The sequence below is a fragment of the Hemibagrus wyckioides genome, linkage group LG05 (genome assembly GCF_019097595.1).
Source record: "Hemibagrus wyckioides isolate EC202008001 linkage group LG05, SWU_Hwy_1.0, whole genome shotgun sequence".
NCBI classification, from domain to species: domain Eukaryota; kingdom Metazoa; phylum Chordata; class Actinopteri; order Siluriformes; family Bagridae; genus Hemibagrus; species Hemibagrus wyckioides.
In genome coordinates, this window is record NC_080714.1 from 5701759 (window position 1) to 5715867 (window position 14109).

The 14109-nt window shown below is 40.9% G+C and overlaps 1 protein-coding gene across 1 annotated transcript in view; it reads right to left on the reverse strand.

Annotated features, from left to right (window-relative positions):
- slc25a37 (solute carrier family 25 member 37) overlaps positions 1–5734 on the reverse strand; it is an 11921-nt gene extending 6187 nt beyond the window's left edge. The window contains exon 1 of the mRNA XM_058390355.1: positions 5351–5734. Coding sequence (XP_058246338.1) covers positions 5351–5563 — 213 coding nt within the window. The 5' untranslated portion in view covers positions 5564–5734. The remainder of the gene's footprint in view (positions 1–5350) is intronic.
- Between the last annotated feature and the right edge of the window lie 8375 nt (positions 5735–14109).

Here is a 14109-nt window from a genome sequence, read left to right on the forward strand (position 1 = left end):
TGGACTTTTACTACGAGAGGAAATGCCATGATTCTCTTACGACACGCTGTGTTTGTGTAAGTGAGAAGAGCTTGTGAGACATTCAGAACACCACTTCAATGAAACTCTACGCCGTTTCCTTGTTCCTCTTCAACCAACAGAAGAGTTTGGAGACTTGATGCTATTTCGGTTATCTCTCTCTCTCAAAAAAAACACAGTAGTCAGTGACAATGTGCGAGACAGGATATACACTGACACACACACACGAACATACAGAAATACACACATGCGAACATACAGAAACACACATGCGAACATACAAATACACACACGCGCGAACATACAGAAATACACACATGCGAACATACAGAAATACACACACACGCGCGAACATACAGAAATACACACATGCGAACATACAAATACACACACGCGCGAACATACAGAAATACACACATGCGAACATACAAATACACACATGCGAACATACAAATACACACACGCGCGAACATACAGAAATACACACATGCGAACATACAGAAATACACACACACGCGCGAACATACAGAAATACACACATGCGAACATACAGAAACACACACACACACACGCGAACATACAGAAATACACACATGCGAACATACAGAAACACACACACACACGCGAACATACAGAAATACACACATGCGAACATACAGAAATACACACATGCGAACATACAGAAACACACACACACACGCGAACATACAGAAATACACACATGCGAACATACAGAAATACACACACACGCGCGAACATACAGAAATACACACATGCGAACATACAGAAATACAAACATGCGAACATACAGAAACACACATGCGAACATACAGAAATACACACACACGCAAACATACAGAAATACACACATGCGAACATACAGAAATACACACACGCGCGAACATACACAGATGCGCACCCACACACACAGAGACACACAGAGATATGCAGACACGCGCACACACACACAAGCATGCGTACACACACAAACACACTGAGATGCACAGCCAGAAACACACAAACACACCGGGACGCACACACAAACAGATACACACACAGGTGTGCAACCACACAGACACACACAGAGACACACGTGCACACACACAGAAGCACACACGCAGACACACACAGACTCACACAGAGACGCACACACGCAGACACACACACACACAGATGCACACACGCAGACACACACAGAGATGAACACAGAGACGCACACGCACACAGAGACGCACATGCAAATAGAGACGTGCACACACACGTAGATGTACACATAGCGACACACACGCACACACACACAGAAGCACACAAACACACACACACAGATCACACACACAAAGACACGGACTCTCACAGAGACTCACGGAGACACACACGCCCACATACACAGTCTCCTTCACACACATATTTTTAGGTCTTTTTCCAAAGTGTCTAATAATTCAGTATAAAACATCCTGCTGTGTGAAAGTGACACAACTTTAACCGCAGACAGCAAACGTCTGAGCGACCGACAACATACTTATTCCAATAAACATCACACAAGCTGAAAAAGAAACTCAAACTAAACTAAAGTCTTTAAGCCTGATCACAAAGCAGCTTACATTTTAATGTGTGTGTGTGTGTGTGTGTGTGTGGTGATCCACAACACACACAGTTGCCTTCTGGATTCTGCTGAATATAAAAATAGGTCTAATTCACGTACAAAAAAAATATTATTTAACAACAAAAAGCTCTGTAGCTGAATCTGATTGCAACACACACAAACCTCACCCCTGTGACGTTTTTTATGAATAAACTCACAGATACAGTCTCATGAGTGTTTACTGCCTTTTTTTCTTTTCTTTCTAAACGAAGCAGTGATCAGCTTTACTCATTGTCGTGCGTGTTAAAACACAGCTCGGTGACGTTTGTGGCAGGAGTCATGGTTTTAATGAACAACAAGAAATAACCTTAGAATCCTTGCGAAATCCTTGCTATGTTAATGGATAAAAGATGTGTCCTGGTGTTCACTCGTTCCCTTCGTCTTATTCTTAGTTTTATTGTAACTAAGAACATTCACGTGGCTTTTACACTGTGGTTAATCGTCGCTTGTAATTTCTACATGGTCGATACACACCGATCAGGCATAACATTATGACCACCCGCCTAATATTGTGTTGGTCCCATCTTTTGCGAACAAAACGGTCCTGACCCTTCGAGGCATGGACTCCACTAGATCCCTGAAGGTGTGATGTGATATCTGGCACCAAGATGTTAGCAGCAAGGGCCCCTTACAGGACTTAAAGGATACTTTCGATAGATACTGACCACTGCAGACCGGGAACACCCCACAAGAGCTGCAGTTTTGGAGATGCTCTGATCCAGTCTAGCCATCACAATTTGGCTCTTCGTCAAACTCCTTACTCTTGCCCATTTTTCCTGCTTCTAACACATCGACTTTGAGGACAAAATGTTCACTTGGTGCCTAATATATCCCACCCACTAACAGGTGCCATGATGAGGAGATCATCAGTGTTATTCACTTCACCGGTCACTGCTTAAAATGTTGTATGTTGTATAAAGTTAATGGTTGATTTACAAATAAACACACACAACGATATTACAGCCCACTGCCTTTCAGACGAAGTCCGAAGCTGCCCAGTTCGTCTGGCAACTATCCGGGCTCTGTGCTCTCCAGACACGTACTACGTTCTGGTCAAGCCATACCGCGAGTGCATTCTGGCAGTGTCGAAGGAAACACTGACAATAGGCAACGAGAGTGGCGCTGAATAGCCCTCGGGCCTTATCAGACAATACGTCATATCACTTCCAGCTCGTACACTACTAGCAGCTGTGTGACAGCATTAGTTCCAGCAGCAGCAGCTTTTGTTCACAGCCTTCTTCTTATCCAAAAGGCTCACGGGACTAGGGAACATTTCCCTAGTCCAAAATGTTCACCGAATTCAGCAATGGATATGAATGACCTGTTGTTTTAATGGCCTGAACTAAGCAGGACTGAAGATTAGTGGTGCTTTGGCACAAAATAAACAGGCATTTTCATCACCATCACCATCATCATCATCATCATCATCACAAGACTAGTGATTAACATCCAGTGCAACAAATTAGGCTACATTTACAAAATACATCAGGCTACACATTGCTTATTAGGAATAATGTAGCTACGTAATAAATATGATATAAAAAGAAGGAATATTTTATACTTTTCAAAATACAAGCCGGTGAGACTGGGTATCATCATCTGTGGTTTATCATCGCTTGCTATTTCTACATGGCCTATACACACCGATCAGGCATAACATTATGACCACCTGCCTAATATTGGTGTTGGTCCCACCTTTTACTGCCAAAACAGCCCTGACCCATTGAGGCATGGATCCCTGAAGGTGTGCTGTGGTATCTGGCACCACGATGTTAGCAGCAGATCCTTCAAGTCATGCAAGGGCCCCTTACAGGACTTAAAGGATACTTTCGATAGATACTGACCACCGCAGGCCGGGAACACCCCACAAGAGCTGCAGTTTTGGAGATGCTCTGATCACCACAATTTGGCCCTTGTCAAACTCAAAACTCAAATCCTTACCCTTGTCCATTTTTCCTGCTTCTAACACAACAACTTTGAAGACCAAATGTTCCCTTAATGCCCAATATATCCCACCCACTGACAGGTGCCATGATGAGGAGATCATCAGTGTTATTCCCTTCACCTGCCACTGCTCAGAATGTTGTATGATGTATGAAGTAAATTTAGTTCCTAAGTCAAATCGTGGTCAAACATACACAATAAACATGCTAGCCGGATGCACTTTTACACTTAATGTTCATGAACAGAACCGGACAAAACTCTGAGCAAAGAATTTTTTTTGTTTTTTTGCCACAGTTATTAAAGCTTAATAATGCATTGTTAGACACCACTTGTTAGGCAGACAACTAATATTATATAACATTAGTTGTGTATATATATATATATATATATATATATATATATATATATATATATATATATATATATATATATATATATATATATATATATATATATATCGTATAGGACCGGTATCGAGTATCGTATCGACGTTACTCAAGACTCTGATATCGAAATTGGAAATTGAAAGTGAAATTGGAGCATGTCCGCTAGCGTTATGTTGGAGTTACAGCTCTGTACAAATAAATAACTTGAATAATTCAATGTTATTCAGTAAGATTTAAGGACAAATTATTACTCCAGTGGAGTGTTTTGATGCAGTTACAGTAAACAGCTAACTGGGATTAGCTTAACGTCTTGAGCTACAAAGCCTGTTTTTAAGGGGTCTTCAATGACACGTTATACTGCTGTAATGACAGGTTATGAAGTGTTGGAGCACTAACACGTGTAGGACAGCGTGTTAAAGAGTGTTCATGACTGAAAAGTGACCCGAACACGTGCTTGTTTTCTAGTGTTAATTCCTGCTATAAAATAAGCACGAGGAGAAAAGAAGAAAAGAAAAAAAAACTGGGAAAACCGGAAATGACCAGTTATCAGATTGTCCTCGAGAACGGGAAACAACCTGATATGACCCATCACTATCCTTTTTTTTGTGGTCATTAATGATATAAAAAAACTTTAATGTAAATACTTGACCACTGTCAATATATATATATATATATATATATTTATATATATATATATATATATATATATATATATATATATATATATATATATTTTTTTTTTTTTTAGTCATGCTCTAAAAACTAAAAACATTACCTGAAGTGAAACCTTTTTAGTGTCTAAATTTAACGTGTTTTTCTACTTTGGGTTATCCCTGTGCCCGAAATTCCTGTTTTTAAATGAATATAAATTAAGAATTGATGAATTTAGATGATGTCCAGCTTTATTTCCTGCCTATCGAACCTTCAGTCCACTTTATTCGGCGTTTGCTAAGTAACTGAGGAGACGCTACTGAACGGACATTTTTTTTAAATGCAGAATTTATCTTTATTTTTGTGCAAAGAAATGAAACACAAATAATGCTTAAAGTTCTAACAAGTTAGTTAACTAGCTAGAAGTAACTGGATTGTCATGCTACTTCAGCGCTTGGAACACAGTTCTGTAGAGAGCTAGCCGTTTTAGCAACAGCTGGACCGCCTCCATGGGCCGTATCCTAAACAGCCACTTCCTGGAAACGAAGCGCACTAGGAAGGGCGCATGGATCTATTATGTTAAGGGTGTGAAGTGTGCCTGTACAGGGAGTTAAAGAGTCGATTCGGATGCGGCCCTGTCTCCTAGTAGTTGCAGTAAAGTTAGTGCTGCCATGTGCACGTGAGCCCCGAAATACGGTGTAAAAGTTACCTTAACAGAGTCCACCGGGTACATGACCGTGTGCTCGAGCACTCCGGCTACGGCGCCGGCTGTCATGTGCGTGCTGAAGGACGCGTGCAGCGGCAAACTCTCATAAGTGTCGGCCTCGGAGCACGCGCTGTCGCTGCCGTCCCCGTCCCCATCTCCGCCTTGCAGCGCCGACATCTCCAAACTCGCCACCACCGAGTCGGCGCGCAGCTCCATGCAGAACGGAACCTCCACTCCACTCCACCGTAGTGGACACTACACTCTGGCGTGTTTCTTTTTCACCCCCACCCCACCAGGCTGGCTTGTAAACAACACACACACACACACCAAGAACGGCGGCAAGAGTCTGACTGGCGGACGCTACCGCCGCGTGCATCCGGAGTTACGGAACAGGCATGACGTCATTTCGGTCAGCGACGACGTCGCGCCGAGCCTAGCGAATGAGAAAGGGTTTTTTCAACGTGTAACTCAGAGGTGGGCAGTGCAGAGAGTTCTACACGGGACTCTAAATCGGTGCGGTCAATGAAGCGGGATTGTCCCTTTTTTTTTTCTTTTCAGTTTTTGCACTGAAAAGAAAGCGCGCGTGCCCGAATCTCTCGCGAGAGTTTATTTACGTTAACTGGAATTCATGTAACCATAGAAACCAGGCTTTAGGTTTATGTGATGTATGAAAAAGTTGAGTGAAATGCTTCAACTAAAAGTAGTTTATAACTAAAACTGACTAAACTACAAATCAAAACGTTATATGGTAGTTTAGAGACGTTCCCATTAAGAAAATATGTGTTTTAATATATTACACACACACACACACACACTTCTCTCACTATGAGTGACGAATTTATTCTGGTCAAGGTTGTGTTGAATCCAGTGCACATTCTGGGAACACTGGGTGTGAGGCAGGAATATACCATTGAATACACACACACACACACACACACGCACAATTTCAGAATAGTGTGAGGCAGGAATATACCATAGAGTATGGGCACCACACACACACACACACATACACTTCACTCACCATGAGCAACAAATTTATTCTGGTAAAGGACATGGTGAATCCAGAGCATATTCTGGGAACACTGGGTGTGAGGCAGGAATATACCATGGAGTAAAGGCACCACACACACACACATATACTTCATTTACTAGGAGGATCGACTTTATTCTGGTCAAGGCTGTGGTGAATCGAGATCATAGTGTGAGGCAGGAATGTACCATGGAGTATGGGCACCAGGTTCTGGTCAAGGTTGTGTTGAATCCAGAGCATATTCTGTGAATACTGGATGTGAGGCAGGACTATAATATGGAGTATGGGCACTACACACACTCACTCACACACACACACACACACACACACTTGACTCACTATGAGTAACAAATTTATTCTGGACAAAGTTGTGTTGAATCCAGAGCATATTCTGGGAATACTGGGTGTGAAGCAGGAATATACCATGTAGTATAGGCACCACACACACACACATCCACCTACTAGCATGGTTTTGGGAGAAAACTCAGTGGAGAAACCCACACAGAGACAGGAAAAAACATGCAAAACTGCAAACAGACAGTTACCTGGGCCCAGGGTTCAAACTAGGAACGTGGATCTCAAGTCTCAAAAAATAAAAATGATCATTCTGAATGTTGAATCGTTTGTAAGGACATTATATGGACTTCTCCGCTCTCTTGTTCTGTATGTCTTTCTTCCATTGTCCTTTTTTAATATAACTTGTCAATAGTATTTCTATTAATATCTTTTTTTTGCCCCAGCTCTGTGAATGGTTTGTACACCCCCCCCCCCATTTTTAATGTAAATTATATTTACACTACTTTTATTTTTTCATCATGTATCTGATTTAAAATGAACTTTTATGAAGATGTGTTTGGCACAAGTGGTCAATCTTCTCCCTTTGGAGAGAAACTTACACAACTATCCGAACTATTCTGGTGGATATGGGCTCCTTTGTGGGATTTATTGAACAATCAAGATCCTAGTCCTGAATTTATTTGTTCCATTTTTTTTCCTTTTCTTTCACTGGACTGTCTCGCCCTTTGGCTTGTCCATGGTCACTCTTTCATAGTAACAATATATTGTTTAATGTGTCTAAATGTTTGCTGTATATTGATCTGGCTCTGTTGTTTCAGTGTTAATAAAAATAAAATAAAATAAAATAAAATAAAATGAACCATCTTGCTGCGTGTAAAATAGATTTGCCAAAATCTGTGCAAAAATATTTACGCTAGAACCGAGTGAATTCAAATATTTTATTATTTTTTCGCTTACCACATTTTTAACCGGGTTTCGTTTGGATGATTCTGCTATTTTATGGCCTAATTGCAAATCTCTGCCAGCCTTTGTGTTCTGTTCTCTGCATGTTATGCAATTGTACTTCCTTTGCTGGTGTACACAGGAAAATAAATAATATCCCCTACCACAGACCAGGCCTTTCAGAATGACTGGGATTGATAAAAAAAATAAATAAAAATTTAGCTGGTAGTTTTGTCTAGTTTCCTCTCTGCATTTTAAAACAGCCGTTGTATGGATGATAACGATCATCTGAATCATTACCGCATGGTTCTTCCACAGAAGATCAGGCCCATGTTGGGTGTGTTGGGTGGAGCAGCGAGTCTGTTCGAGGGTGGATCTGTAGATTAGAGGGGCTGTGCTCTCCTTATCAGGCTGCCTGACACCATTGGGAGCAGTTTGTACCCATCTTTCTGTATTGTTCTACAGGCTCAGCCGTCAAGTTTCATATTTATCATATTTTACTTGTGAAAATGAACCCGTAGTCCCTCTCAGCTTTCTGTATGGCCAGAGTGTTAGTTATACACACCTCGATCCACACATGCCTTATAATCTTCTGATCTCAGAATGAACATATTTAATGTAGATAGACAGATGGATAGATACAACTTTATTGTCAATGCAAATTACAGATACATATCAACGGAATGCCTTTTGCATCTACCAGAAGTGCAAATAGTAGTAAATTGTGCAAATGAACAAGTGCAGATAGATATATATATATATAGAGAGAGAGAGAGAGAGAGAGAGAGAGATAATGTAGTATACTGACTGGATAAAAATATACTTTAGTAACAGCCTGTTAGTCTGTTATTTCAGATGTACATTTGTAATCAAGTGGACAACATTTGTCCCCAAGTGTTCACATACTTCACATGAGCGGGTCATATGATTGAGCTTAGCGAGACTAAACAATGCAGTGCTCTGACCTCCTGTGGCACAACGGTGGAGTGAGTACCGTCATCACCTCACAGCTCCAGGGTTACTGTTTCAGTCCTTTACACTGGTTACTGTGTGGAGTTTCGCATGTCCGCTCTGTTACCATGTGGGTTTCCTCCAGGTTCTCTGGTTTTCTCCTACCACTCCTGAGTTTGCACAGTGATAAACTGACATCCTGTTCAGGGTTTGTAGATAGAGGAGAGACTCTGGGTCCATCATGACTGCATCTTGACCAGGAAAAATAGTCTACTGATGATGAACGAATGAAACCAAACAATCCGATTGTGAACATTGATCTATGCACGCTGTCCTCGCTTTTCAAACATATTATATAACCCTTTTTATCAGTATGCTGCCTTTCTATATCGACTTATCTGACATTTTCAATCAGTATAAACAATGAATGATTTTCCGACCGTGAGTCTGATATAAAAATGAGTCAGGACCCTGTTGGCTTTCAGTGTGAGACGTGTGTTGTGACCTCTTTTGAGATAACCTTACACCGAATTTCAGTGGTTGAAGATTCAAAAAATGCACTTGCGTCATCTCAGAGAGCAGAAATAGGTTTGGGCTCAACATTTACTTTGAAGATTGAAACCTTTGTGTGGAAAATTTCTACGACTATTTCCTCCTAGTAGGCTAGGTAAAAACAAATACTTCTGAAAAACTACAAATTCCTAAAGCCCTGAGTGTCTACTTTTATCCGAGCTTCATATTAAGCACCACTGTGGAGTGAGACATGTCAAAGACATTCAATGCTGAACATGGACACAACACAGGTGCAAATTCTATTTTTTGACCTCTGTGATAATGAGTCAAAGTGCCAAAATATGGTGTTCCAGTCTGCTGGAGTTTAACCAGTGGCAGACCATCAGGGCCAGCAAGGCCTTCTCTGCTGGCCAAAACAGCAGTGATCTGAATCACTGACTTGCATTTTAATATATTTAATATATTTTTCCATGAATGTGTATTAAATTATTCCCAATAGTCTATTATCTACATTTTATAGCTTTTCTCTTGGTTGCGCTGCTTCCAGTAGTGTATATTTATGATAAGAGTATTTATCCAACCATATTTCAGCCAGTGGCTGACATCATGTGTTGCCAGAGTGAAAGAAATCTGCCTTAAGGCCTTCAGAATCAATAGTGCAGGCGCCCGTAGCTTAAAATAAGTGGCAATGAAATTGTTACCTTAACCAATCAGATTTCGAGTCGGCGTCACTGGGGCCATCTAACAGGCATACGATTACGTCAACAGCAATTTCCCGTCCTTTGATTGGATAATTGGAGTAGTCAGAGGCGGTGAATCACACAAACTAAATAAAATATATATATTTTAACTCACAATGGCTGACAGAGGAGAAGAAATCGATTTGGTCACAGACATCCTTACAAATACATTTTCAAGGCAGAAAGCTAGAGATCATGAAGAAAGGTCATTGGAGGAGGACATTGTTTCTATATTGGCTGCATCTCATTTCGGATGCCGCGTCCTCCAGAGATTGCAGTTTGCTGCATACTGTACGTCATCAAGAATGTCTTTTTTGAGAAAATGAACTGTAATAAAGTTGACTATTCCTTGTGAGGTGTGAAATATTGTAGCCTAATTTCTTTTTTACTTTGCTATTTAACGCTTGATTAGTATCTACTGCCGTGGCGCCATAATGATGCTATAGAGGTGGATTAATTCAGGAAGGACACCGGTGACGGCCTTGGTGTGAAACGCACGGCCCACCACGTGAGTTTAACGTGACTGCCGAGCATGCTACACCAACCAGCTGAGAACAAGCAGCTTAAATCGGGGTTGTTAAGCCAGGAGGGAATTCTTCATAGGCATTGTGCAACATATCTAAAATCACGGATTCATTTAGCAAACAGAAATGATCTGAAACCCCAATCTGAGTATCATTTCCCCATGCGGCCTTTTGAATTTGCTACACGGTTATTTTCATTTCAGAAAGTAGACTGCTAGCGTGGAGATTGGATTTCTTCAGGAATTCATGCACTGAAACGTTTTGTTTCTCACACAACAATTAAATGGTATACATAAGTGTAAATAAAATCCAGTTCCTTATATTTTACCTATAAAACATTTCCGGTAAGCTTTTAGTGGACTAAAGAGACACAAAAGTGGAACAGAGAAAGACTCAGCATTCACTTAGCACCAGCTAAACCACAGCTACATACCAGCCACCTTTCCATAATTCACTCTGAATGAACAAATCCTTTCTCAGTCATGGCAACGTCTCAGAACACAGGCCCTGCATACATATGCTAAACAAAATCAAAACTTTTTTGTATATAATTTAGGAGGAAATGAATTACAAATAGGTGTAAACAGGTTATATGTTCAAATCAACCTTAATATTTAATCAGCACATTTTCATTCAAATCCTCAACAGAGATTTAATCTTAAGAACCTAAAGCATCTCCTTAAGCACTTAAGGCTATAATAAAGTCGTTTAGCTTTAGTCGCTAGCTAACAGTCTTGCGTTCGAAGCTAAAGTTCTTGTTTTTCTTTCACGGCTGTGAATCTGTGTTCATTTTATAATCTTTTGCGGCACAATATGTCCACTGCTTGTTTTTTTAATTAGGATATTTGTTACAGAGGACATTTCATGAACCTAGCTATAGGAAACTAATTAGATCTACTGCAGCTGAATTCTGGATTCTGATTGGTCAAAAGGTGATCAACAACATTTAATGTGAATATAAACTGGAAAAGTATACATTGGTCATTTTTACTACATTAAAAATTCAATTGCTGGACATTCTCTGTGGAACTCTGTGGACCATGATGTTATTGGAACTTCAAGTGTTTTATTTCTTACTTAATAAGATATATTTTTCTGAAATGTGTATCAGTACTGGTAGTAGAAGCAGCAGTAGTAATGTGTTAAGTACGACTCTGGTTGGCCTGGTTTTTAGAACAGCGGCAGTAACACACACTGGGCGTATTGTGTTCTGTCCTGTGAAGGAGCTCAGTGCTGACTCATGCTCCGTTGTCTCCGAGGGCACTCGTATCTCTGTTCGGTGAGCTCGGCCGAGATAAATGGCCCCTCTGTAACAACTCTATTGAATCCAAACAAGCGACCGGTTCAGGGCTGTGTAAGATGTAAGACTGAAAATCAAAATGGCCTTTCTCAGGCTGGGCTACGATTCACAATAAACAACCTCATACTGCTAGTCATGGTAGAGTGATACAGCACAGCATTTGGCCTCTTATTCAAAATTCCGGCAGCTTTGTAGTCTCCATCGAAATCATATCCTCGTGCTAGTACAAATAGGTCAGGAGCTAAAAATACTATCGAAGCTAAAATCCTATTTAAGAGGAGTTAGTACCAGGAGCTGGTTGTTATAGCAACAAAAACCCTGCAAAGACATGGGATTATTTCTAGATAATATATACACCGACCAGGCATATTGTGTTGGTTCCCCTTTTGCTGCCAAAACAGCCCTGACCCGTCATGCACTGTGTATTCTGACCCCTTTCTATCAGAACCAGCATTAACTTCTTCAGCAATTTGAGCAACAGTAGCTCATCTGTTGGATCGGATCACACGGGCCAGCCTTCGTTCTCTACAGGGATCAATGAGCCTTCGCCACCCATGACCCTGTCACTGGTTCACCACTGATCCAACCTTGGACCACTTTTGATAGATACTGACCACTGCAGACCAGGAACACCCCAAAAGAGCTGCAGTTTTGGAGATGCTCTGATCCAGTGGTCTAGCCATCACAATTTAGCCCTGCGTCAAACTTGCTCAAATCCTTACACTTGTCCATTTTTCCTGCTTCTAACACATCGACTTTGAGGACAAAATGTTGACTTGCTGCCTAATATATCCCACCCACTAACAGGTGCCATGATGAGGAGATCATCAGTCTTATTCACGTCACCTCTCACTGCTCATAATGTTATGCCTGATTGGTGTATATGTAAAGCAGTCATGACCCTTATATGGAGAAAAAAAAGACAAGGAACTATTCAGGAAAATGATTTTCAAGTTTAAAAATAGATTATTAAAAAAACATTCAGGTTGACCCAAGCATAAAAATCAACATGTAACCCACAGACAGGTGAACTGAGTAACACTGATTATTTCGTTACAATGGCACAGCTTTAAGCGTTTGGATATAATTTAGCGTCAAGTGAACGCTAAGTTCAGAACTCGAAGTTCCAAGTTGACCAGCGATCCAGGTTGACCAGCGTCGAACAGCATGTTGCCTGGACGACTGGGTCAGAGTACTTCCTGAACAACAGCCCGTCTTATCTGATCCCACTGAAGGGCTACTGTAGCTCATATTGCTGAAATATTTAATGCTGGCTATGTCAGCATTGTGGAGTCTGTGCCTCAGAGCTGTTTTGGAGGCACAAGGGGGACTTACACAATATAGGGCCAGTGGTTTTAATCTTATGGCTGATTGGTGTACATGTACATTAGATATACAGCAGAGTTAGGACTGTACAGTATATCTAACAATTCATTGACATAATTTTTTGATGGTTCTCTATGCATTGTTGTTAGTGTTACTTCCTGTAGAACTACTGAATGGGAATCATTCACACATAGAGCTGCCAATTCTTTTGGAAGATGGGAGGAACCTGGAGAACCACCCCCCCCAACAAAAAAAACCCACACAAACCAATAACCTGAGCTCAGGATCAAACTAGAAGCCATGGAGCTGTGAGGTTTAAAGCACTCCTCGCTGCGCCAGTGAGTTGATTATGTGTGTTGTTTATAAGTGATGGAACCTCTCAGACTTTTAGACCCTGCTGTAAACCCCCAGTCACAGGCTGTAGGCTCGGGTCACAGGGTGACTCGACAGACAATCACCTCTGTCCTTTCAGATCGTCTCTCTCCGGCCTGACCTCCAGCAGACAGGAGCCACATTACAAACATGACCTCAGCCAGGCCCCCTGTGGCCAGGACAAACGCACGAAAACACACTCCGACACCCACAGCCTTTTGGGAATACACAGCTCCCTCAGCGATATCTAGCTCCAGGAATGAGCCGTCTTCAGGCCCTTGTGTAAGAACAGTTTCATCACTCAAGACGTAGTACGCCAAGGAGGGAGAAAGCATCTAAAGATCTTTGCATACCTAGGATTCAATGGCGTTTGAAAAAGAAGCTTCACCACGTTGGTGAATCACACACAATTCCTATTACTAGTAGGATGAAGATTATGTGAAGGTCTTTTTAACATTCTTATGTCTTCTATACAGTTTTAATTAAACATAGCAAGCCAAAGTTTTTCTAAACAAGTGATTCTGAGAGATTTACAGTTAATATGGAGGATTTTAGTCCAACTAACTGAAAGAGACAATTTGGGTCAATCAGTTATAACCTTTAAGACTCACTTTTGGTCCCACTAATAAAAAAATATTATTATTATTATTAAATAATGAGAAGGCTTAAATTTTGATAATTTTTTTGGTAACTACACACAAGTATCAGATGACAAGCACTGTGTATGTAAGGAATAAAACTCTTGGGATGTGCTATTATAGGAAAAT